Genomic DNA, 27,384 nt, shown 5'->3' with positions numbered 1-27,384 from the left:
TTTTCACTAGTTGCCCCAGTCAACAAGGTCTCCAGATCAGGCTGCAAATCTGTCACCTCAAAGTTTAATTTCCAGCCCTCAATAACACAGACTGAATGTACGTTCTCCTCACCTTTATATGCTGCCCTCAGTGGGGTGCATACAAAGTTCTCCTATACATGCTTTTGGAATTGTAGAGATTCATATTGTACCATTTCCCAAGCCAGAAATCTTAAAAAAAAAAAATTATTAAATTACTCAATCTTTTTTCTTGGTAATTATTTACTAATTACTAACTTCTTACATCCTACTTAACCCATGCAAACTGGTACCAAGTTTACCACAGAGCTGCAGCATTTATCCTATCTCCCAGCAAAAGTTTGGATTCAGGAGTTAAGAAATCATGGGATATCCTCTATAAACCAAATTACTGTGTCACATGAAGTATTATCATTTACAAGAATATGATTCCAGTGCCAAATGTTGGTTCTGTTCAACCCAATGAGAGTACTGTCATGGCCTTTATTGGAATCAGGATTTGACTTTTAATGTAAATGAAATAAGACTGAACTACTAAAACAAGCATAATATTGTAAAATATCATATATCTTTAAGACAGGTGATCATGGTATTGTTCAGGTAAGACTAAACACAGTACTGACTTTTTGGAGGGCATAGAGTTCATGCAATCTTTCTGCATAATTATGTTAAGTCAATCTTACTTGTTTTTCAAATTTTCAGATCACCTTTATGTCTAGTTGAATTGCAGTAGTGGGGAGGGGGATCTGTTCCATCTTTTCATTTTAAGCACCTTTGAACACATTTATTGCCATGATGAAAACTACCATTTTTCCTGCGCTTTGTTTTCTGGCAATTAGCCAGTTTCTGATCCATGACAGTAATTTACCTCTTACCCCATGGCTAGCATCTCAGTCCTCACTCAAACTCCCATTAAAGTCCATGGAAGTTTAATGAACTATGAACTGAGTAAGAGCCTAAAGTCTGATCACACAAGCAGTAATGTGCCCTTTAAATCTGAGTTTGCTTTGTCTTTCAGAAAGCTGCCCTGGAGTGCATCATGGTGGGCTGGGGAACTTGTACAATTGTTGGAGTGGCTCCGGGTGGACAATCAATCCCTGTTTCTCCAATGCAGCTGATAATGGGAAAGAAAATAAATGCCACTTTCTTTGGAGGTCCGTTTTCCCACATAGTTTAGCCATAAGGCAGTGGGAGGGTGGAAGAACAGTTATATCCATCTCATCTAAGATATACAGGTTTCAGAGTGTTCGCTGTGTTAATCTGTATCAGCAAAAACAACAAGGAGTACTTGTGGCACCTTGGAGACTAACAAATTTATTTGGGCATAAGCTTTTGTGGGCTAAAACCCACTTCATCAGATGCATGGAATGGAAAATACAGTAGGAAGATATATATACACAGTTCATGAAAAGATGGGAGTTGCCTTACCAAGTGTGGGGACAGGGGGTAAGATCTAACGAGATAATTCAATTAAAGTGGGCTATTTCAAATTAGGCTTGAATAAAGACTGGGAGTGGATGGGTCACTACAAGAACTAATTTCCCCAAGCTAATTTCCCCCTACTGTTACTCACACCTTCTTGTCAACTGTTTGAAATGGGCCACTCTGATTACCACTACAAAAGTGATTTTTCCTCCTGTTGATAATAGCCCACTTTAATTGAATTATCTCGTTAGAACTGACCCCCCCACACTTGGTAAGGCAACTCCCATCTTTTCATGTACTGTGCATATATATCTTCCTACTGTATTTTCCACTCCATGCATCTGATGAAGTAGGTTTTAGCCCATGAAAGCTTATGCCCAAATAAATCTGTTAGTCTCTAAGGTGCCAAAAGGACTCCTCGTTGTTTTTTCTAAGATATGCAGTATTTCCCAAAACACGATGGCAGTTGTTTTGCCACCACGTTTGGGGAAATATAAACAAAAATAGAAAAAGACTGTCTACCATCCAATTCAAGAAAATTAATCTAAAATTGCACAATCTTTCCCCCTTTTCAGACAGCATTCTTGGAAGCCAAGCTGTTTGCCATCTTGTATTTTTATAGGAAAAACAGAATGTTTCCATACAAGAGAGAAACCATAGCAGTGAGACGTTACACAAGGGGAGAATGGGGAGTGGTATCTGGAGTTGCTGGATCCTTTGAAATTTAGAAATTCCAAAAATTGCAAGCCCAAAGTCTCATATATTCCCCCTACCTTTTTATATAGCTGTGAATCACTGAAATTATGTTCATCAGAAAAGACTGGAATTACTGGTCTGCAGGGAGCACTTCATCCCTGGGCTTCAAGCTCCCTATTGAACCCTGGATCAAGTTCAAGTTCATGGCCCTACCCTTCAAAGATTCCACCGGCAGATCTATCTGACAAACTGCATCTTCCTCTACCACAAAGATTCTTCATGATAGCTTTTTTTGTTTTGAGAAGCAGTTATTTATCAGAGTCAAACTCACGAGAACTGGAGACCGAGCTCTCTCAGCAGTCAGCCCAGGATTGTGGAACTCAATTCCTGTAACGGTCAGGATGATCATGGATCACTGCTTTCAGCTTCCAAAGGCACAAGCCCATCTCTACACCCTACCTGCCTTCAGCAATAACAATAATTAACACAACAAGCCAAGTAACCAACACAATTTCAGTGTCACAGGCAGGGAGAGAGAGCCACAAGACAAAGAATCACAGGAGAAATTCCCCATGGCAGAAGTCCAGCACAAGGGCTATTCACCACTCACACCCTCAAAGCAAAGCTTAAGTGGGACTGAACTGGTGCACAAGCTTCATGCTGGCCCTCTGCACAGGGGTAAATGTCACCCACTTGATTACTTGGTTAGGGTCTTTTAAGGCTCAGATGCCACAATGATGAACATGGTATAAATACATACATCAGGAGTCTAAATGGCCATTAAATAAGCTATACCCCAAAATCAGATAAGGATATTATTTATATTGTTGTACATACACATATTATCAAACTTGTAGATCTTCAAAAACAAATTACGATTCCAAATTATACAACTAGTTTTAAAAGAGGTGGCTCACTTCCTAACAGATTAGAGAGACCAGGTTCTCCATTCTGTGAAATGAAGTATGTGAATGACCCCTCCTGAGTTGATGACATTTTGCCTACAGTTTTGTTTTTCTGTGCCAAATCCCCATTGACTTCAAAGACCATTCCACATATGGAATGAGAGTAAGCTATGACTTTAAATGCTTTTTTAATGACTGACAGCTCCATAAACTACAACCTTGCACACCTCATGGTTTAAGCAAGAGAGAGTCTTAAATAATTGTTCTGAACTTAAATTACTTTCCATGTATATTCTCCTACCTGAAAACTGTCGTGCCACTTGGTAATTCTAGAAGTAACGGGAGAGAACAGGGGTAGTTTAAAAACCCTCACAGGAAAAAATGTTCAAGTTGAGCACGGATTTCATGACCAAGCCGCTGTTACTTTCCTCTCTTCATAGAAAATCCAGAAGGCTTTTTTCACTCCCTGGGCTTTGCCAGGGAATATCAGCAGAACCAGGATGCCAGCTGCCCCCCATAGTGGAAAGTGCAACGAGAAAGATGGGTTGAGATGACACAGGCTGCCTGCATCCTCAGTCCCCCCCAGGGAACCTGGAGGCAGCCAGCACAGCCCAGAAATTGTGATGGGCCTGCTTAGGAGAGGGCATAACAAGTTTGCCTAGAAAATGCGCTGACCCAGAATATCTCTTGGGCAGCCTTTGGGGAGAGGGGTACCTTCCGTAGTTTCCTGGCATAAATAAATGCTGGCCTCTCCCAGTGGAACTCAAGGGGAGAATCACAGTGCAAACATCTCCTCCTGCAAGTCAATCTCCCCAAAGACACAGTTGCAGGAGGGTGCAGATTGCCTGGGCCAGAGGAGGCAAATCAAGCCCACTCAAGAATGACTTTGGTCTTTTCAATGAAGTGCTGACCTGGCTAATTTCCTGTTCCGATTCGTGAACCAAAATTATCTTTTTTATGACCTAGTTATGTAAATACAGCCTGTTTGATTTGGGGTGCTATATGCTTTGTTGCAGGTTGGAAGAGCGTAGATTCTATACCAAAGCTGGTGTCTGATTATATGGGAAAGAAATTCAATTTGGATGCCTTGGTGACATACACTCTGCCATTCGACAAAATCAATGATGCTTTTGATCTTATGTCTGAGGGGAAGAGGTAGGTTGTTATCAAGAAATTAAACCAGCCTTATCTTGCTGATATAACACCTTTAAAACAAAACATCATTTAAAAACCCAGCAAAAACCTTATTCCTGCTGCTCACTTAGCGAAGCACAACTGATAGGGTGATGAGACAGTGTTTTCAAGGGGCTCCCACAAACAGTTTCCTAGTCAGCCCAATGTTTCAGGCAGGGGTTCATGTGCTTCCACAGAGGAGGGTAGAGGGATGGGGAAATCTACATTTAAATAAAATACTTTCTTATAAACAAAACTAAAAAAGGAGGTATCAGCGCTGAGCAAACAAACTTTTTTTTTTTTTTTTTTTTTTTTTTAGCTTTTAAGCTACGCTTTTGCTGGAAATATTTATACTTTCTTCCCAAGATATATACTGAGTCTATTGATAGCATAGCACTGAGTTCAACTTGTGTAATTTGAAGGGTACATGTGAGGGGACATTTTAGAGGGGCCAGGGCCCATCTGGTCCAATCTGGCCTATTGCAAAAGCCAAAATTTGTCTTGCCAAGTATTTTAGTGACATTCCCCCACAGGATTATGTTATTTGTGGCACGGACAGGTTTAGCAAAGAGCAGGTTACTCCATCCAAGGCAGAGAAACTAGCCCAAATTTCCCTTTACTGTGGGGACAGTTTTAAAAGGAAACCCAAACATCTCCTGCACCCCATCACTGCAGCAACTTCTGAATCCTAGCACTTCACCCTCCCAGCACAAGAATAGTTCTGCTGAATTGGTCAACAACTGACAGAGGTGGGAATGGCTGAGACTTTAAACAGAAGCAGCCACAGAAGGTAAAAAACGAGTGTTGTCCATACGCAGATGCTATGCACAAATGTTAAATAAAAAGTTACAAATAAACAATGTTGATATATTTTTCTATTTTCTGTTCACAGCATCAGAACCGTCTTGGTTTTCTAAGGATTCAACTTAAATTTTTGCAGACTTCCATATGAATTTGAGCCTTATCCTCAGCCTGCCTCACTGCTTAATGACTCGATTATCTTTTCTTTACATATTCCGGAAAGTACTTATGTTCAGTACGTGACAATATCGAATAGGTAGGAACTAAAGGTCACAATAGACAGTAGCTATAAACACACAGATATAAGCGTTGTGGAAGTGTATAATACCAATACACAACATTTATACATGGATGTGCAGACAGCGGGTCACTTTAGTGCAACATGCTTTTTTGCTAACACTGTGATATGTTATTTTTTATTTGTATATAGTATCTAATCTCATGAAATAATTAACTATATAGAATGTGTTTCCTAGTTTTTATGCCAAGAGTTTTCATTCCATTCCATTTTTGTTGGCATCGTCTTGCAAAAAGACTAAAAACAGCCTCAAAGTGACTAAGCGTTAGATCCACAAAGGGACTGAGCATTGTAAAGCCTAACTTTCAGGTGCTCTCCCACCCAGTGATATCCTCAGCCCTGAGTTAGGCACATAGATTCTCTATACAGTGCCCGGGGAGAGTTAGGTACCTAAGAAAGGGATTTACAGAAGCCAGCACGATAAGTGGGGAACTGCTTTAGGCAGCCAGTAAGAAATGCTGAGGAGAAGAGTGTGGCCTAAGCCCTGCTCCTTCAGGGAAGTTAGGCACCTAACTCCACTACTACGGATTCACATTCGTGAACCTTCTGGAATTGAAGGCCTAAGCCAGGCCAGCCCTTACTCCCAAAGGGGAAAAAAACAGAGTGAGAGACAGAGACATCCACTCTATTATAACCAATAACCCAGCGGTTAGGGCACTCACCTGAGATGTGGAAGGCCTGCTGTCAAATCCCTTTTTCTGCCTGGCTTGGAGCAGGGACTTGAGCCTGGGTCTCCCCTATCACAGGAGAGGGCCATGATCACTGAGCTATTAGACATTCTGGGGCAGAGCACTCATTCTCTCCTGTTGAAGTGGTGGAGCGGGGAGGAGTCAGAGAAGTAGATACTTGAGACCAGGACGGGAAGAGAGAGCCGGCAGCGGCTGGGAACAGGAAATCAGGCTGCTGCTGGAAACAGGAGGGTGGTGCATGTAGTCACCAGCTCCAAAATAACTGCACGGCTTCAGGAGCTCTTTGCATCATCATGAGAGCTCCCGCAGCAGCGGGGCACAGCCATGTGTCTCACGATAAATTCATGAGAGTTGGCAATACTGTGTCTATGTGGGAAAGCTATGCCATTATAGGCTAAGGTGTGTATTTAAACCAACGGTGTTTTATCAGTATAAACCCCTGTGTAGACGCTTTTATTCCAATGTAGGAGGGCTATTTTTGGTTTAGCTTGTATGACTTGGGAAGCTGTGCAAGCAAAACCAAAAAAGCCACTCTTATCAACACAGGGATTTATACTGGTATTACTATATTGGTTTAACAATAGGCGCCGACTCCGTGGGAGCTCCGGGGCAGAGCACTCACGGGGAAAAATTAGCAGGTGCTCTGCACCCACCTCCCCCTGTCCCCCTCCTAACCTCCTCCTCCCCCTTCCCCATGCACATGGGTCCTCGCTCCTCCCACTCCTTCCCAGCACTTCCCACCCGCCGCCTAACAGCTGTTTGGCGGCACTTAGGACTTTCTGGGAGGGAGGGGGAGGAGTGGGGACGCAGCGCACATGGGGGAGAAGGCAGAGAAGAGGCAGGGCAGGGGCGGGGACTTGTGGGTGGGGCAAGGGTGGGAAGAGGCGGGGCGAGGCCAGAGTTGGGAGGTCAAGCACCCAGCAGGCAGAGGGGAAGTCAGCGCCTAAGGGTTTAACTATACCAGTTTAATTATACTGGTATAACTGAGAAAACGTCCCTGGTTAGGCAAGCCCACAGTGAAAGTTACAGAGGAAATATCCAGGACCTCATTTTTATGACAAACGTTTAAATAACATCGATGGTGTCATAAATATAAAGGGAAGGCTAACCAACTTTCTGTATACAGTGCTATAAAATCCCTCCTGCCCAGAGGCAAAACCCTTTCACCTGTAAAAGGTTAAGACGAGAAGGTAACCTTGCTGGCACCTGACCCAAAATGACCAATAAGGAGACAAGATGCTTTAAAATCGGGGGGGTACAAAGGGTTCTGTCTGTCTGTGTGATGCTTTTGCCAGGAACAGATCAGGGATGGAGTCTTACAACTCCTGTAAAGTTAGTAAGCAATCTAGCTAGAAAATGCATTAGATTTTCTTTTGTTTAATGGCTGGTAAAATAAGCTGTGCTGGAGGGAATGTATATTCCGGTATTTGTGTCTTTTTGTAACTTAAGGTTCTGCCTAGAGGGATTCTCTATGTTTTGAAACTGATTACCCTGTAAGGTATTTACCATCCTGATTTTACAGAGGTGATTCTGTTACCTTTTTTTTTTTAATTAAAATTCTTCTTTTAAGAACCTGATTGATTTTTCATTGTTGTTAAGATCCAAGGGTTTGGGTCTGTGTTCACCTGTACCAGTTCGTGAGGATTATTATCAAGCCCTCCCCAGGAAAGGGGGTGGGGAGCTTGGGGGGATATTTTGGGGGAAGACGTCTCCAAGTGGGCTCCTTCCCTGTTCTTTGTTTAAAATGCTTGGTGGTGGCAGCATACAGTTCAAGGACAAGGCAAAGTTTGTACCTTGGGGAAGTTTTTAACCTAAGATGGTAAGAATAAGCTGAGGGGGTCTTTCATGCAAGTCCCCACATCTGTACCCTAGAGTTCAGAGTGGGGAAGGAACCTTGACAGATGGCACTGATCCTGCAAACTCTATGTACATCCTTAACTCTCCACCAGTGCAGGGCCACTGGAACTACTAATGCTGGAGATTCAGCATCTCACCCGGCTCTAAGTAATAATAGGAAATGAATGCAGAGCTTCCGTCATACACAGTGTTTACAGTTTTGTTAGCTTTCAGTATTCCCACTATAAAACTTGCTCCAGCACCCACGCCCCTGTACCAGGTCTGTCTAATTATTCAGTTGAATTATTCAGGGCAATTGATTTATTCAATTCACATTTAAGCATGTGCATAAGTTCTTCTGGGACCAGGGCCTAAATATTAACTAACACATTAACATCTCACCTCTGTGTTATAAATAAATGAATTCTAATCTCCATACCATTGAGTATGACTGTCGAGTTTTGCAAATTTGACTGAATCTAACCAATTTTGTTTTATGTAGCTCCATGTCATAAAAGTAACAACTATCTAAAACTAGGTAAAAATAAATATTACTCTTACAAACACCAGTCTTTGTCACTGGATTTTATCACTAAGTTTTGCAATTAATTTAAAAAAAAAACAAAACTTTTCAGTCTTAAGAATTGTATAAGTGCTCCTGTGAAGAAACATTCTGCAATTAAGTTAATGTTTCACACAAGTTATTTCAGTGACATCTAATGCTCATTTTATTTTATTTTCTCTCTGGTACAATTTGTTATTGTTTAATTTTCTTATGACACAGACGTAATTTGATTTTTTTCATATTACGAACACACAGCAATTTGTTTCTAGTAGACTTATCTGATTACTAGCATCTCCCTGGTCTGCGTGTAAAAAAAATATGAAATTCCCTAATCCTCTCCTTCTGAGCCAATAGGATTTTTGCTAACCTTTCATCAACTACAAGTTGTTCTTACAGTATACCATATTGAACACTGATTGGGGTCAGGGCCTTGGATAAAACACAGGTTGCCAATATATAATGGTAGAGTTCCCCAGATCACGTTCAGTTTCTAAAATTTCTTTGGCTTCTGGGTTGAACAAAAATCATATTTAAAGGACTAGCAAAGACCTTTAAGTTATTTATGAATTAATCTCCACTGGGAAGAAAAGTATGGCTTCAATTCAAGTGGGGGTACGGTTTTGTTGCCTATAACCCTATAGTTTGGTCTTTGAATTTCTTCCTGGATGGTTAGTGTTTCACTTGGGTAATGTACCCAAAATTTACCTGAAAGACCAGCCTTTTCTGAGTTTCTTTAAAAAAAAAAAAAACACCAAACATCTAACGCAAAAAGTTATAGCAATAGTAAATATAATTTATGGGGTGTCAAATCATAGAAAATGGACCCATATAAACATTAGAACAAACAAAAATTTGTTTGGTTGGGCAGTTAAGGCTGCATCAAGACATACGCCAACTATTCGAAACCTTGAAAGCATGAAAATAAGAAATTATAGGGAAATACTCTAGTTTTCCTTGTCACCGTCACACATCCTCCACGAAGCACTGATTTCCCTCTCTAACAAAAACCGAAAAGCAATACACACCCCAGCTTCATGCTACTCTAATGCAAAACTTTAAAAGCAACCTTGTACTCGCTTATATCAAGAGATCAGCACATCTGACTGTCACACAGTCCACTGATTTGGAAATTTATTTTGCTTTAACATTACTGAAATCAGGTTTTCCTTTTGAAACTAAAAATTTCAATACCTATTTCAATAACATTTTCCATGTTTTTGACAAAAAATTTGATTTTTAAAAATCCATTAAAAATTGTGTGGGGGGGGAAACTAAATGTGGGTCAATTTAGTACACTTCCTTAAAATATGTCAAAATTATTTTAATTTTGAAGACAGGTATTCATTTTTCAACCTGCTCTTCTCAACAGAAATAAGTAAGTAATATTTATACCTTTTAATTTTTCAAACTGCTATACAAACATTGTCTTTCCAACTCCCCTATGAAGTAAGTTAACGTAGGAGAGTTGAAATTATAATTCAGAAGTTCCTGGCTCCTAGCCCAGTTGATTGCAGTACATCACATGGCTTCTCCCATTCAAATACAGGCCCCAGTTATACAAATAGTCCCTTACATGAGGACGGCTGCGTTCACACATAGTCATGTACCTTGATGGGAGCTGAGAAGTTTCTGATGCTCCTTGCCTCCCCACCAACAGACAAATTGTAAGCATTTTTCAATTCCAGCTCTAACCAGGCTGAGCTTACTAAGATACAGAACCAGACGTTAAGAAAGCTGAGACTGCAGGCCCAATAAGAAATGTGAAGAAGTAGGGCCGTCCCACTCAGTGGCATATGGCCAGGCATATTATGGCTGTATAATTCTGCCCCTCCCCCCGCCCAGCCTCCCACCAAAAAAACTAAAGAAACTTTTAGCCTGATCCCGGAAATTTTTGTTCAAGATGGACAGAAAGCTGTTCAGATAGGTATGTTGGGATAAATAATATCGTCTGGAGGCTCCTGCCTTCCCAGGAAATTCATAAGATCTGTCCAGGATCTAGAACCAATTTGATATTTTCAGTTACTTTTGGACAGTGGTGTTCACAGAGGTCTTGGAAGGACAGGTTGATATAAATACCCATATATCTAGTACTGCATTTTGCTAGTCAAAAAAGAAACCAGAATAGGGAGAGTAGAGTGTCACAGAGTGTATGGAGGAGAGGGACTAGAGTGGGGAATCCTCTCCTTATCTAATGTTAACTACATAGCCCAATAAGTCTCTGTATGCGGTAACGATTTCCAGTAGGTACATTTTCAGAGTGGTAGCTGTGTTAGTCTGTATCAGCAAAAAAACCGAGGAATCCTTGTGGCACCTTAGAGACTAATATAGTTATTTGGGCATAAGCTTTCGTGGGCTAAAACCCACTTCATCGGATGCATGCAATGGAAAATACAGTAGGAAGATATATATACACACAGAGAACATGAAAAAATGGGTGTTGCCATACCATTTGTAACGAGACCAATCACTTAAGGTGGGCTATTATCAGTAGGAGAAAAAAACCTTTTGTAGTGATAATCAGGATGGCCCATTTCAAACAGCTGACAAGAAGGTGTAAGTAACAGTAGGGGGGGAAAATTAGCACGGGGAAATAGTTTTTACTTTGTGTAATGACCCATCCACTCCCAGTCTTTATTCAAGCCTAATGTAACGGTGTCCAGTTTGCAAATTAATTCCAATTCCGCAAGAACACCTCAGCTATACCCCATGGCCTTGCAGGCATATAAGCTCCGATTCTCATAGAGGTCATGGGAAAAAAAACAATCTTGAGGAGAGATTTAAATAAGGATAGGATAGGGTTCTCTCAGACAAGTTTAGAATAGGCATTACATGAATGAAATAATACCTGAGTGGGCAGCAGTTGTGATGTCACAAAAAAGGGACTATGGCTTTATGCAGAGGAATAATGAAAATCTGTGTAATGCAAAAACATGCTTATATCACAATATCATGAGACAATCTCAGAACAGTGTGAGAATGTCACGAACACTCAATCACGTGACCACACAAATGATGACGTATGGAAACACCATGGTGATATGTAGCACCCGTTCCCCTTACTGCACCTACTCTGAAGAACAAAATAATGTTGCAACATATTGATGTAAAATTCACAATGCGTGGGAACCCTGACAGAACTCCCAAGTAACTGCAACCTATTTTCATGCAAATAACCTTGGCAATATACACAGGAAAGAGAAATACATAAAGCATAAAAATGTCTCTCAGTGTAACTTTCTTTTTTTAAAGTCAGAATGAGACACTAGTGAATCTTGATGGGGGGGTATCAAGAATGAGATCAGGGGGCATAATCTTATTCTATGGTTAGTAAAGGCTGGCAGATGTTTTTGTCCAATCCCACCGCTGGATCAGTGCTCTGTGTTATTATTTATTAGCTATGCACTTCAAGACAGTTATCCTATAGCCCTACACAACAGGGGTCCCCGTAGGTGCAGGAGGGCTCTGCATGGAGCACCCTGCAGGGGCCGGGCCATCTTGTAGTACTGTAACTGACACCGCACCAATATTTTCACTAGCGCAGGTAATTTTATTTCCAGGTTTTCCAATGTGTTCTGCAGACCCTTTTCCCCCTATGGAAAAGGCTGGAAGTTCTTCCACAAGAACAGGTTTCAGAGTAACAGCCGTGTTAGTCTGTATTCGCAAAAAGAAAAGGAGGACTTGTGGCACCTTAGAGACTAACCAATTTATTTGAGCATGAGCTTTCGTGAGCTACAGCTCACTTCATCAGATGCATCCGATGAAGTGAGCTGTAGCTCACGAAAGCTCATGCTCAAATAAATTGGTTAGTCTCTAAGGTGCCACAAGTCCTCCTTTTCTTCTTTCCACAAGAACAGTCACGCTGTGTTTTGAACACCTCTAGCTTGTACACAGAGCACCTTCCCCGGTAGGGTGCTTGTGGCATTGGCCTGCTAAACCCAGGATTGTGAGTTCAATCCTTGAGGGGGCCATTTAGGGCTCTGGGGCAAAAATTGGGGGATTGGCCCCACTTTGAGGAAGGGGTTGGCCTAGATGTCCTCCTGAGGTCCCTTCCAACCCTGATAGTCTATGAATTGAAAAATGCATAAAAGTCATAATTCATAGATGTAGGTGTGAGTTCTAATATATCGGATGCACAATTACAACAACAGCCACGCGGCGCGGGGACAAACGAGGACGAGGACTAGTGGGGGGGGGTGTCACGTTTTCCCTCCTCCCCCCGGGGAACTTTTTAGCGTCCGGCCCCCGCGGACAATTCAAACACAGAGACACTTCGCGGGGCCCCTGCACCTGACGCTTCCTACCGGGGCTCCACCGCTCTGGGGCGACCGCGGCAAGCAGACGGGCCGCAGCCCGGCGCCCCGCCGGCGGAGCGATGCTTCAGCCACCGCCATAAGCGGAAGCGGCCGCCCGTCGCCCGGCCCCCAAGAGGCGGCTCCAGCGGCAGCGAGCGCGCATGCACCGGCTCGGGCGGCCGCTTCGCGGAGCGCGCTTGGCGGGACGGCGGGGGCGGACCGGCGGCGGGGGCCATGGCGAGCGCGGTAAGGGGCGTGGAACGTTCCCGGGCAGCTCCGGGGCGCGGGGGGCTCGAGCGGGCGGGGAAGCGGGCTGCTGGGCCGGCAGCGCGCAGGGAGGCGGGAGGCTGCCGTGCAGGAAGGCCGCGTCCCAGCTTCCCCGCTGGGCTCGTCTGATCCGCACGCCCAGCAGGCGACCTGCTTGCAGCTGGGGTTTGCAGGGCCCCTGGGGCTGCTCGCGCTGGAGTTGCCCGGGGTTTTAGAGCAAGCAGGTGTTTTCATCGAGGATGTCCTTACATAAGGGTCCATCGCATGCGGTTAAATTGTGCTGTTGTTCTTTCTTAAGCTTTGCGTTGCAAGCCCACAGCATCGTGTAGAGTACAGCATGGACTTTATCATCTATCATTTCTGTTATGGGGGCGCGCAAAGACCTCGGTTGGGATCGTGGGTGCTGTGTTCAAAGCCATGGTCCTGTCCCAAAGAGCTTATGATCTGAAGCCCCAGTGAGTTCAATAGAATTGCACACATGCATAAAGTGCCACCGGACTCCTTGTTACACACGCATAAAGTTATTCATGTATGTGTCTGCGGGAGTGCAGGCCTAAGCTGACAAGTAGCCCTGCACAGATAAGATCAAGGAGAAATATTCATGCATTCTTGACTCCTAAGAAGAACTATGATCATTATAAATGTGTTTGCCCCAACAGAGTAAATATGTATACATCAGTCTGGAAGGCTGGGTACATAATTAGTTGGGAAACTTGTTACTCTCATCTGCCTGTGTGGTTGCTGTGAAAAAGATTGGTATATCAATCTATCTCTCAAAGGTTCTCAAATTTCATTGCACTGCGACCCCCTTCTGACAACAAAAATTACTACAGGACCCCAGGAGAAGGGACTGAAGCCTGAGCCTGCACAAGTCCTGCTCCCCAGTTCGGGGTGCCAAAGCTGAAGCCCAAGGGCTTCGGCCCCAGGTGGTGGGGCTTGAGCTTGAGTTTCGGCCCAGGCCTCAGCAAGTCTAAGCCAGCCCTGGCAACCCCATTAAAACGGGATCACGACCGCTTTGGGGTCCTGGCCCACAGTTTGAGAACTGCTGCTTTACAACTATAAGATCATCAGGTACTGTTCACACAGTGACAATGAGTTAGCCATTTCACGTAACTATTGCAGAATCTCTTGAGAGTATAACTCTACACCCTGCTTTCTTCCCCTCAACTACAACGTACATCACCAATCTGTCTGAGTAGGCCAAACAAGTAAATGATTGCCCAGACAGTGAAAGCTTGTTCTATCTACCAACCCTTCCAAGATAAGATGCAACTTCTACAACCGTTGTAGTGGGCTCAGCTGTAATGGCATAAACAGAAGATGATTGTGTGTTTGGAGGGCTAGCTTGATTGAATTAACAAATATACTGTTTTGATGCTAATATCTGTAATGAAAAACAAGAAAAATACAGCAAATAACCTTTTTCAATTATTGTCTTCGGACCTTTCAATGAAGCAACAGAAAATTAAATTTCAGCCTAATAATTTCTTAACAACACATTGATACCCTAATTTCACTTTTTAATATTCCGGGGGCCTGGATAAACATTAACTACTTATTATTTCAAGTGTCCTCCATAAAGGCTACACTTTTAGATTGAACAGCATGTTGTAGACTGAGAGGTACTTGGAATGAGCCTTCTGCAACATCTTATCATATCTGTTGAATTGTCTTATCCTTTTTTGCTTTTTATTTTTAGAGGTATTTATGTAGGAAAAACTAGGAACTTCTTACATTGACAATAAAAAAGGTAGAGGTGTAATGTTTGTTCATTGAATGTTCCCAGCCAACTAGGAAAGTCTAAGTCTATTCTATAACTTTTATTTTTAAGCCTTCTCTTTATTTAAATAACCTATACCCATGCACATTTTGAAAACATTTACTCTTAAATGCTCACATTTAATCTGAGAGAATGAATCAGCTTTCATAATGTGGAAAAAGGCTTAACTGAAAACTCCCAAGTTATTTACAGGTTGACAATTCCTCTTGTACTTTGATCCCTAGAAATTGACTAGATTTCCTGGCAAACTTTCAGGGGTTTAATCAAAGCATTCAGCACTGCAAAGCAGTGTAACTTGTTGGTTTCTATGCAGCTGCTTTCCCAAAGTTAATATATCACATTTATTATATGCATACACACAATAATGCAAATAAACTAGCCTTAAGTTTGTGAAAAGGGCTGGGAAGAAAGTAACAAAGGCTTTTATGTTTGGGGGAAATCGATTGTAATGACTATTCCAGTATAAGGTAACTATTTTGGGATAGCTCCCCCATGTTGGCACTTTGGAATAATTACTCTGCTCACAAAGCAATAGCTATAGCTATGCCAGTCAATTTCCCTGTGTAGACAAGGCCTTAAATTCAGCTTCAGAATTCATTAGAACAGGCCTCCGTGTTCTGTGGCAAGCTATTGCATGTAGCATTTTCCTGAAAAAGATGCTGTCTTGTGTGGTTAAAAAGGAGAATAATTTAAGTTAACAGTCGTACTACCTGCATAAGATTTTTCCATAGCTCCTCAGACAATGGAACTGAAGCTCATAAGACTTTTTTAGAAAGGGAAATCAAAGAGCATTCCAGATCCTCATTCTCATAGGACCCAATTCTGCTCTTGGTGATATGGATGTAACTCCTATGCTGACTTTCTCCGTTGGAAGTGCATCCATGTAACTGGAGGCAGAATTGGAGCCATTGATTCTAAAAAACGTTGTTTTCAAGAATCTAAGTTCTGTTTATCTTCAAAATGTTTCTACCCTTCTTAATTGAAAAAGAGAGCTTCTCTAGATAAATAAATGCAGTGTGGTTTTAGGATGAAATTCATCTGCGATGCTGAAGCCTACACAGAGTCTTGGTTGTGGGCAGTTCTGCTGACAGAGTGGTCACGCCGAAGTATCTGTGCATCCCCTATGCATTGCGTAAAGGTTCTCTGTGCTGGCCACATATAGTCTGCTGTAGAAAGCCACAATAGGAGCAGGCTGGGTGTGGGGCAACAGAGTGACCTCTGTGTTGATCCAAACTCTTATGTGAGACAGATGGCTTAACTAAATTTTCCAAGTTTTGTAATCTTGATTGTGTGTACTGCTGGCACTAGCTACAGAAAAATACCATGTGCCTCACATAAATGCTGATTGTTTATTTTAAAATGTCACTAGCATTATCTAACATTTTTCATATGGCACACCCCACCCCCCCCCCCCATTACCACAACGTACTGTCTTCAAAGTACTAAAATAACACTTTAAGTCCAGATCTGGTGGTTCTTGTTTAAGTTCCTGAAAGCAAAAGTAGGGCAACTGTCCCTTTGTTCTAAAGTCATTGGGAGTTGAGGGTTGGATCTCACCCATAACTTCATATCTGGGATTATTTCCCAAAAATAGTAGCCTTTCTTTTCTTTGTTCCCTCCACTGAACAAGAATTATTATAAATGAACAGTGCAATAACTCTGTTCTTCTTTCTCATTTAGGTTATTAAATGCAAGGCTGCTGTTGCCTGGGAGGCAGGTAAACCACTCTCTATAGAAGAGGTGGAGGTCGCGCCACCAAAAGCACATGAAGTCCGTATTAAGGTAACTTAAGCAAATGTTTATTGCTCGCTTTACAGTTCGTATTTTGGGAGAGCAAATAATAGAGGTGAATAATTTGTTTGCCCTTGTAGGACAAAAATGTTGAATTTATAAAGGTTGTGTTATCTGTTTGTTTGAAACCTAGGTTAGACTCGAAAGAAAAGGATGGTGTCTGGTTTTTGGGGTGGCATAAAATGAAATGGCTGCTGGTCTGCGGCCTAACACTTATTTTGGTCTTGGGCCAAAGCCTAAAAATCACTGCTATTCTGAGGGATCAGTGCCATTTTAAACCGTCTGAGCGAGAAAAACGTGCTTTATCCCAATGGAAACCTCATCTCATTTATTTATTTTCATTTTTCACATTGTATGGGACATTCAGTGCTAGCCATTTTAGGTCATAATTTATCAGACCTTAAACTCATCACTGTGATTAGCATCTTGCACACTCCAGATCTTCACTTCTGATTCTAATGACTTCTAATAGGCAGTATCTCCCAAACTAATATATAGGATGCAATGTGCCTCAATGAAAAGAGTCCACATGAGGTCCTGTGTGCTGCTTAAGACTTCTATTAAGAACTTACATTGGATTTTTGAGTGCTTATAATGTTATATGAACCCTCTGTACGGGGTGATTTTTTTCACTGTTGGAGATTGATCCCATTTGAAATCTGGGGTACCACATTCAAATGGCATAGAGCACTGGCTTTAGCAGATCTTGAGCCAGCAGCTGCCAATTTCATGTCAGAACTGAAGAGATGAGAAACAAACAGAGATCAAAGCAATGTGATTATTTTTTCAGGTCAATATCTCTTGTGAGTTGCCGGAGCTAAAAACACTTTGGTTAAACTACTACAAAAGACTTCAGAATCAGTGAATTCATCCTAGCATTAGTCTTGGATTACTGACCAGGAAAAATATTTCAATACCAGTTATCTCTTTAGATTCTTCTTCATTACCTCCAGAATATTTCAGATTATAATATTCCTTTAGGTGGTTGCCACTGCAGTCTGTCACACAGATGCCTATACGCTGAGTGGTGCTGATCCTGAGGGGTGTTTCCCAGTGATCTTGGGTCATGAAGGAGCAGGAATTGTGGAGAGTGTTGGGGAAGGAGTAACTAAATTAAAACCAGGTAAGAAAACATTTGGTCTTCACAAGCGCTTTTTCTAGTTTCTTTGGAAATCTTGCTTCAATGGAATAAATTGCTCAGAATTGTCCACTGAAAAGCAGAATTGATGAGCTGCTGTGATGGGTTTTTTTGGGCTACACCTGCCTAAAGTTTTCCTTCATGCAGGTGGTCCAATACTAACCTAACTAATGTGCTCTTGGTTTACTGTTCAGAAGAGAATAGTTTACAGGGTTATTATGTAATACTTTATGAAGAAACTATTTTGAATTCAGTTTGTGTTCTAAAAGAGTCAGTTGTTTTTAACCAATTGAACAATTAGAGATAACAGCTATCTAAATACGCTGGTTTTTCCATATAGGTTTTACATCTTTGTTCCTATTTGTTCTTGTTTAACTTTAGATGGAAATTGATCGTTTACTCAGACATGAGATGAATTAGGGTTTTTTATACAACGTACTTTACAAAACCTGTACTTTGTCATTCTATATTTGAAAGCATTTTGGAGACTTCAAATGCACAAATAAGAGTGCATGAATTATTGCCCCCATTAAAATTTCATAGTATTGACCATGTTACATTTGACCACATACCAAATGTATGTTCTGACATACTGTCCTTTCAGTCTTTAAACAGCTAGTCATATGAAATGTTTCTCTTGTTATGTTCTCTAGGTGACACAGTCATCCCACTGTACGTCCCACAATGTGGAGAATGCAAATTCTGTTTGAACCCTAAAACCAATCTCTGCCAAAAGATAAGGTTGGTGTACTTTTTTCTTGATACACACAGAATAATAATTGTTCAGTGTACGCTTACTTTTGTAACAAAGTTAACTGAATTTGTATCAAATTGTTTTGAATTCAGGTAACATCAGATCAAATGTAGAGCAAGGTCATTTAGTTGGAAAGATGCATGTTTTAGGTTTGTTATGCGATACCCATTTTTTCCCCCCTCCTTTCGAGGCTTAGCAGTAGTGGTTTTTTTGTTGTTGTAGTCTTTTCTGGCCTTACTTAAATTCACTTCTTTGTGTGTGGCTGTGATACTATGCCACAAATACTGTCATTTGTCAGGGTATCTAGTAAGCGAGGATGTATTCAAAATTCTGTTTGATTCAAGTGGTAGTTTATCGTAGAAAATTATTGCCCTTTGAATGGGGAAAAAACAACTCTCTGTGGTCAATATCTTCAACCCAAGGAACAAGTAGTTCTCCCTTTGTAAACAAGAATCACAGTCTGTTTTCTACAATTTAAAAGGTCTTTGTCCTAAAATGTGATGCACTTCAGTTAGCCTTTGCTAAGTAGTCGCATGTTTAGATCTCAGTCATGTAAGCCAGTGGCTCTCAATTTTCCCAGACCACTGTACCCCTTTCAAGAGTCTGATTTATCTTGTGTACCCCAAGTTTCACCTCACTTAAATTACTTGCTTACAAAATTCGACAAAAATACAAAAGGGTCACAGCACACTATTACTGAAAAATTGCTCACTTTCTCATTTTTACCATTAGATAAATCAATTGGAATATAAATATTGTGCTTACATTTCAGTGTGTAGTCTATAGAGCAGTATGAACAGGTCATCGTATGAAATTTTAGTCTGTACCGACTTCGCTAGTGCTTTTTATGTAGCCTGCTGTAAAACTAGGTAAATATTTAGATGTACCCCCTGGAAACCCTCTGCGTATCCCCAGGTTGAGAACTACTGATGTAAGCCACTCAGCCAGCAGCAGAACTCCAGCAGTAATAGTGGCTACCATTTTAGCAGACCCAGATTAAATCGCAAGTAAACACTAGCATGACCTCAGTTTCCATTCATGCCTGTCACAAAACCACTATCCACTGTGATGGGATTGGCAGAGGCTGCTCAGCAGAGACTTGGGGTATATCTACACTGCAATCACAGGATGTGATTGTTTTCTTTTTTTTTAAGCTCATCTAAACGTACCCAAGCTAGCTTGATTAAGACTAGCTAGGGAACCAGTAACAGTGAAGCCACGGCAGTACGTGCCTCTAGGCAGGTAAACTAGCCTGCTCAGAACCCTGAGTAGCTACTTGGGTGACTACCCCATGCTGAAGCCTGGGCTGCCTCAGCTTCACTGCCCGGATACCCAAAGTAGCGAGATTAAAACTAGTTCAGGTATAAGTGCACATATTGCAAATCACACCCCACGATTGCAGCGTAGGCATACCCTGGGACTAAAAGGAGAGAGGATACGGTGGGGCAGGACTGGGGTGTGTTAGAAAGGTCAGTTATGGTTTATATGCAATGTGTGGTTTCCTGAATGTCTGTGTCAGAGCGCTATTAGGTCCTGCTTTATCAAAGCACTTAAAGTGCTTACGGCCCACTGAAGCCAAATGCATCTTAAGAACTTCGATGAATTGAGGCCTTGGAACCTGATCCAAAGCCTGTTAAAGTCGGTAGAAAGACTGCAACACGCCTGTCATCTCTAACTTTCATGAACTCAAGTTTTACTTAAATGTCTTCAAAATTTTTACTCTGCGGGTAATCATGTAACTAAATCTCCATGCACCATTCAGGAACTGTACCACTTGGTGAAAATTAAGTCACTTCCTAGACTCTCTCCTGTCACTTTCTGTGACACTGTATTAAATATATTTGTTGTACTGTGTTTTCTCAGAGTTACCCAAGGAAAAGGACTGATGCCTGACGGTACCAGCAGGTTCACCTGCAAAGGGAAGCAGATTTACCACTTCATGGGGACTAGCACCTTCTCCGAATACACCGTTGTAGCTGATATCTCTGTGGCTAAAATCGATGCTGCGGCTCCTCTGGATAAAGTTTGCCTGTTAGGCTGTGGAATTTCAACAGGTTACGGAGCTGTCCTCAACACTGCCCGGGTACGGGATCTAGCTGATCACTCTCTTCCCCATACCTGTGGCTAATGACAGTAAAAGTACTGTAATGAAAATCTGTTAAGGCTGGGCTTGGAGAAAGTAAGACCAGAGGAACAGCCGCTGAGTGGGCAGAGGGAGAAAGGACATGTGCTCACCACTTCCTTCCTTCCTCTTCCATTGCCAAATCTGACAAGGAGCCGGACCAAGTAGGAAACGGGGAGATTGACCTGGGCTTCCCACCTGTTTAGCCTCAGCAGACGAAGTCAGATCAAAAACCTTGTTTCTCCTTCTCCCAGCTCTCTTTGTGCAGAGTGGGGTAGAGGAAGCATGTCTTGATGGAGGCAAGTGGCTGTGGCGAGGAGCCACCTTGAACTGTTCAGGAATTTGTTTGTGGATGGGTATTATTGGTCAGTTGGGGTTACCTTATAGTAAGGACAGACTTGTACATATTGACAATGTTGTGAAGTTGCTTTAAATATTCTCTTTGATACAGTGATCTCTGCTTCTACCTGTTCTCATGCTACCATCCTACTATGTGGCAGGTGCTCCCGCTTTGTTTCGGGGGGGCGGACTTCCCACTGTTCTAGTGGAGACCGAGCCATTACCCACCTTTTGGGTAAGGAGTAAACTTAGCCCATTACAGCCCTTCAAAAACAATTCATAAAAAAAATCTCTGGCATACTTCCCTACATCTGAGTGATGATGACTTGCAATTTTGGATTTTTATTCTCTATTTTTCTTAATAATCTGTATTTCTCATACATGTGGAAGGATGTGTTTTTTCTTTCCTCCCTCCTGAACAGATTTCTCTTGCTCTGTTAGGTGGAACCTGGTTCTACCTGTGCCGTCTTTGGATTGGGAGGAGTTGGGCTGGCAGTTATTATGGGCTGTAAAGTGGCTGGAGCTTCCCGGATCATCGGCATTGATCTCAACAAAGATAAATTTGCCAAGGCTAAAGAGTTTGGAGCCACTGAGTGCATCAACCCTCAGGACTTTAAGAAGCCCATACAGGAGGCGCTGGTTGAGCTTACTGATGGTGGAGTGGACTACTCTTTTGAGTGCATTGGGAACGTTGGTGTCATGGTAAGCGTGCACATAGCAGTACTGAAAGGGAAGTTTAACTACAACTTGGGATAGGTAATAACCTTAAAAGAAAGACAAGCTCCTTTCTGTTTACAAGGGAGTATTCTATCATATTTCTTTTCTGTTGAGAGTAGCCTGGTAATTCTTATATAGTAGACTAAAAGGGTCCATTTCAACCACTCCTAATTATAAAATGAAAGACAAGTCTACTGCTTAGGTGGAAAACACAGCTCCTTTATGTTCTAAAATATAATTATGGAAGAAAATTAGTCATGCAAACCTTAGCAGAGCTGAAAAACAAAATATCAGCAAATAAACTCCCTGTGACTTCACATTTTCACCTTTCCTCCCACATGACAAACTTAATGCCCTAATTACAATATTGCTAGGTGGAATGTTTTCCTAATTCTTTCAGTAACAGTGTAGACCAGCTTGTTCTTTCTAAGTACAATCCAGCATCCATTGAAATGGACAGACTCCACGTGGGAGATGAGAATGCACTATAAGTGTTTTAAAAACAAAAGTGTGGGGCAAGGTGTAGGAATATTGGCCATTTTACCAATTAAATTATATATACTTGTCAGAATTTTTTTCTTAACTAGGTACAGCATCGCTGACATGCTCAATAACGTTAAAAAAATGAAGAAATCTCTGTGGGGCTATAAAGCATCTATATAATAGATGCTTCTTAGCAGTAATTAGCTTTCTTTCTGTTTGAAGAGGGCTGCCTTGGAATCCTGTCACAAAGGCTGGGGAGTCAGCGTGATAGTTGGAGTAGCTGCTTCTGGTCAGGAGATCTCTACCCGTCCCTTCCAGCTAGTAACAGGTCGCACGTGGAAAGGGACTGCCTTTGGAGGTAACTTTCTGGCACACTGATGATCTATCTACTAAAAGAGGGATAAAGTACTGTCTTCCTCTGTGGTTGTACAAGAAACTGGTTCCTATCAAGTCATTCTTAATGAATGCTACACTAGCTTTTCAAATATAACCTTTTATAAATAACTATCCCCCATAGACAAGCTCTGAATGATCATCCTTCTGTTGCATATTATGAATTTAAAATGCAAGTAGCAGCCATAAGGGGAGAATTTCTTCTGTGCAGTTCTATAGCTGTATCATGGTTGAGGTGCAAATAACAAGAGCTGCTCACCTGGGAAATGAGGAATAATGTAAACATGTTTGTGTAAGTAACTGCCCTGTTTAATCACTGAGCAAATGGAATCATGGAGCTCTGTTGTGAGGATGCACAGCTGGGGGAGAGGGGGGTGGTTTTAGACAGTAAAAGGGGATCCTTTAAGAAGAAGCTGTTTAGACATAACTGAGGAATGAAAAGCTGCTGGAGTCTTCACAAAGTGCCACTTTTATACAACTCTTTTCCACGCATACAAAACTCTGCTGTGGTCTAGTTATAAAATACATAAATGTAGACCAGGAAGAGGGCTGAGCACCAGTTTTCTGAGGTGATCTCAACTAGACATTGAACACACATCCCTGCAGTGAAAGGTAATGCACTTTGCAAATGAGGCCCTCCATTTTGACTGGTATTTTAGCTGTACTCTTGCATTCTTTACTCCAGTGTTATTCTGCAGGCAGATGGGTATGGATATTGTGACATGATCCTAGGATCTCTCTCATACCAAGAAAACTGAGCTTTAATGACTAATACTATTGAGGGGTAGGGTTGATATATTTTATTTCCTACCTCTACCCTAGTATGGTTTTGATTTACTGGGTGGGGAAAAAAAAATTGTTTGTTTTTTTTCAGGTTGGAAGAGTGTAGAGAGCGTACCAAAGCTGGTGGCTGAATACATGTCAAAAAAGATCAAAGTCGATGAATTTGTGACTCACACGCTGCCTTTTGACAAAATTAATGAGGCTTTTGAACTGCTGCATGCAGGGGAGAGGTAAGTTTAAATGTCTTATGTCCATAAGATTGAATAGCTCAATAAGAGTTTGTAGGCCACTACTATGTTCCTCCTCTCGAGCTACTTGTTGTTCTGACACCCGCCCCATGCATCCCCTTTGTGTTTCAGATATGGTGTGTGAAGTGCTATGCACCAAGTATGTTCATGCACACCTAGAGCAACTAATTGCTCACTCTGTTTCTAGGTCAGTGCTGCAACATCAACTTCTGTTTTGGGTGGGGACAGGGGAAAGGCAAGGAAAATAAATTACAGTGTTGGTGTCTGAGCAGAGGAGGAAACAAAGTGGGAAAAAAACTATAGCCATAAAGGACAAAAATTTTAAAAAGCTAACTTCAAGAACCAGAATAAAAGTAGAGACTGAGAAGGAAACAAAAGAAAGTACTGGGATATTAAAATCCCAATGAAACTTAATTCAGAACAATTAGCATTATTTTAGATTACACTTGAATCTCAGAGTTAAACTGAGTCAGCTACCTTCCTCATTTGGAACTGGAAGTACACAATCAAGCAGCAGCTGCCAAAAAAAAATAAACAGCAAATACAATACAGCACTGGTAAACGTAAACTACTACAAAAATAAAGGGAAAACAGCGTTTTTCTTCTGCATAATATTTCAAAGCTGTATTAAGTCAATGTTCAGTTGTAAACTTTTGAAAGAGCAAAATTTTGTTCAGTTATGAACAACCTCCATGCCTGTGAGAACTGAGATTCTACTGTACTCCATTAAATAGAAGGTTTGAATTTCATGTTCCTCAAACAAAGTATCTTAAATAATTGGCTGATAGCTAGGTTAGATTCAATATTAACAATCATCTGGTAGTGGGCTGTTAATGTCCAGTATACATTTATTAACATGCTGGATTTGTTCTGTCCTTATCTTGTTCACCAATGGATTTTTCCCCCTCTCTAACACGAGACTGGAGGCGGAACTAAAGAACCTTCAGTCCCTGGCTATGTGACTTAACTCTGCCCATGTTATCTTGCCTGGAGTTTCTTCTCTGCTCAGGTAAATGGCAAGATTGTGCTGCTGTTTGCAAAGCAAGCCTCAGCTATAGCAATAAGTAAATTCAAAAAACACTTTTCCTCAGGAAAGGCTCTCATTGAGCTTGGTGCAAGCCTGGAGGAAAAAACATGAACGTTATTTTCAGATTGTGAATCAGTGCAGCAGCAATTCTGCCACCTGGTGAATACCAAATGACATATCACAAAAGCATAATATATAGTCCAGGATCTGTTCCAGTCATAATATATCCCTGGCAACCTTTGTGAAAGGGATGGTCTGGTTCTCTCCCTATAAAGCAAAGGCTGGATCTACTCATGGATTTTATATAACATTTCTCTTTGCATGTGAAGGAGGAGAAAGCCTGTCCATAGACCCAATGGCAGAATCCATAGCTGTGACTTAGAGCCTAAGAAGGTTGAACTCAAAGGAAAAGGCAACATCCAGTTTCAGTCTTAGAAATAGCATTAAGTTTGGTTCTCCAAGCTGATGAGTTCCATGCCTGTAAGTCAAAGGCCAGATGACTGGGAATTCATCAGGATAGTAAGTAAGAGCTTTAAATCCAACTTCTAATTGCGTTTCAAGGCAATCTGTATGAAATAGCTATCTTTCCCCCTAGAAGTAGAAGCCGGATTAATAAATGGTCCAGGTCACTTACCTATTAAGAGCATGGATAAATGGAGAAGGGAAAAATCAACTGGTGGACATGATAGGAATCAGACAAACATGGTGGTCTCTCTTTTTAAACTAGTAATTACATTTTATATTTTCTAACACTGACAACTGCAGACACGGCATTGCCCACACAAATTTTACCCAATTAACTTGTAGGAAATGAGACTTAAAGCCTATCCAATTTGTAACTATTTAGTGCACTTCTGTGCTCTCATGTGAGCAGCCTCTAAAATTTAAATAGTAAAAGCTATTTTAAATTCAGGCTGGGGCAGAAGAAAATACATTTAAAGCATCCATTTGATTCAGTTGTCAAAAGGTCAAATACTGAAAATTGACTTTAGAACTTGTATAGGTTTTTTTTAAATAGTCTCAAATCTAAATTTCATGTGGAAGAACATATTTACCCTTTAAATGCTTACTTCAAAGATGTATGACATAGGGAACTGAAGACATTAACCAACATGACTGACCAGTTTCTCAACTTAGCCGATAATTTTAAAAAAGGAAATATTCGTTAGAGGGGATGGGAGGTTTGCTCTTAGATGAGATGTAGGATTAAGTAACATTTCAGGAACAGTGGTAAAAGTCTTATTGATACCCATTTTTGTCTTTTTTCAAGCATTCGATGTGTCCTGAAACTTTAAGGATCCCGAAGACGGAACCTGCCAGTCTTAGCACTATGCTGTGTCTACTAGTTAATGGAGCTTTTGGAAGAGGTGTAGGATCAGCTGGAGAGAAAATTCAGTTGTGATGGGAAAACTATCTGCTTTAGGATCATAGTCTCTATTAAATCACATGTAACCTGATCTCAGACGAATGATAAATACTAAATCCAGTTATGAAACTAATGCTGGTTGTGGTCATGAAATTAAATGTTTTATTCTATACTAGTCACTCCTGAATTCTGACAGTGCCAAAATCTTTAAAGCTGCTTGATAGGTTTTTTTGTAAACACCACTTAAACTTTCATTCCTTTAGTCATTAATTTGTTTTCTCTAGTTCTAAAAAAAAAATTAGGTGGAGCACGTAAGACCTAAAAGTCTGTGGGTTGCAGACATGCATAGAGGAACTTCCTCCCCATGCAAAATGGGATGGGGAGAAGACCCAGCTGTTATCTGCAGCAGCTTCCTAATCCTCATGGTGGGGGGATCTTCCTGCAGTGCTCATCAGCAGTAAAAGTTAAATGTTGCAGTTAAGCTCTCCCATTGCAGAGAACCCCATGGATGAAGGGAGTATATTTCCACTGTTTTATTAGTTCAGAGCTAGGCTTTTTTTCAAACCACAGCCACTAGATTCTTATCATGGGAAGCTTAGTTTCTGCAGATGATTGAACTGCCAGTGAAATACTACACTACAGGCTGAAGCTGACCTTATCCTAACTATCTTTCATAGTACAGTTTAAGGAGAAGACTCTGAGCAAACTCCTGTCCTAACTTAACTGCTGTGGAAGCCCAGGGGCACAGGAGAGGATGATTTAAATCAAGGCCCAACACCTAGCCAACCTGTCACCACTACAGTAAATAGCCCTAATTTTAAAAGAAACTTGTCTAAGACTTACCCTTTATTTTGAAAAAACATTAAAACTAGTCAAAGGTTTCTATGATGAAGTGAGCTGTAGCTCACAAAAGCTTATGCTCAAATAAATTTAATCTCTAAGATGCCACAAGTCCTCCTTTTCTTTTTGTGGATACAGACTAACACAGCTGCTACTCTGAAACCGATGATGATGATGCAGTATGAGGCCCAAAGCCACAGCTGTGTGGGCTGTGATTAGTCAGCTCTGACTGAAAGTAAGGTGAGGGAAGTGCACTCCTTGCAACAATGCTGAAGGAAAACTGAGCATGGTGCAGAAAGTGATATTGGGGATTTACTTTCTTCCTCCTGGCCAGTAAACTGCTGCCCTAGCATGAGTGTGTGGAGCAATCTGTAGTAAATCTGATCAATTCTAAGGGCTGGACTAAGTAACATGAATATCCCATGGTAACTTCACAAGAATCTTTCTGGTTGTTCCACTCCTGCTTCATTTCCCATTTGGCTAATTAGTCTACAGTGCTGTAGTGTTACATTAACCAACTGTCAGCAAATCAGTAGTAAATAAATATACTGGAGGCCTTCTAGCAGATATCTATAATGTAAATCCTACATTATCATTCCATACACCTGGTTATAGATTCAGATGTTGCAATTTATTTC

The 27,384-nt window shown here is 41.3% G+C and overlaps 2 protein-coding genes across 2 annotated transcripts in view; both read left to right on the top strand.

The window, feature by feature from the left end:
* The window catches only part of LOC144263781 (all-trans-retinol dehydrogenase [NAD(+)] ADH4-like), a 91,289-nt gene extending 86,155 nt beyond the window's left edge, over window positions 1-5,134 (top strand). The window contains exons 7-9 of the mRNA XM_077814759.1: window positions 1,037-1,172; window positions 4,061-4,199; window positions 5,110-5,134. Coding sequence (XP_077670885.1) covers window positions 1,037-1,172; window positions 4,061-4,199; window positions 5,110-5,134 — 300 coding nt within the window. The remainder of the gene's footprint in view (window positions 1-1,036; window positions 1,173-4,060; window positions 4,200-5,109) is intronic.
* A 7,681-nt stretch (window positions 5,135-12,815) lies between these two features.
* LOC144263932 (alcohol dehydrogenase class-3) lies at window positions 12,816-26,849 on the top strand. Its single transcript, XM_077815056.1, has 9 exons — window positions 12,816-12,944; window positions 16,426-16,527; window positions 17,518-17,659; window positions 18,328-18,415; window positions 20,292-20,511; window positions 21,331-21,591; window positions 22,312-22,447; window positions 23,357-23,495; window positions 25,811-26,849. Exons 1-9 carry the CDS (start codon window positions 12,933-12,935, stop codon window positions 25,833-25,835), a joined length of 1,125 nt encoding a protein of 374 aa, XP_077671182.1. The 5' UTR covers window positions 12,816-12,932; the 3' UTR covers window positions 25,836-26,849.
* The last annotated feature ends 535 nt before the right edge of the window (window positions 26,850-27,384 follow it).

This window comes from Eretmochelys imbricata, chromosome 4 (genome assembly GCF_965152235.1).
Source record: "Eretmochelys imbricata isolate rEreImb1 chromosome 4, rEreImb1.hap1, whole genome shotgun sequence".
Taxonomy (NCBI): domain Eukaryota; kingdom Metazoa; phylum Chordata; order Testudines; family Cheloniidae; genus Eretmochelys; species Eretmochelys imbricata.
The sequence above is the reverse complement of the archived record's forward strand: the minus strand, read 5'-3'. Positions and strand labels throughout refer to the sequence as shown.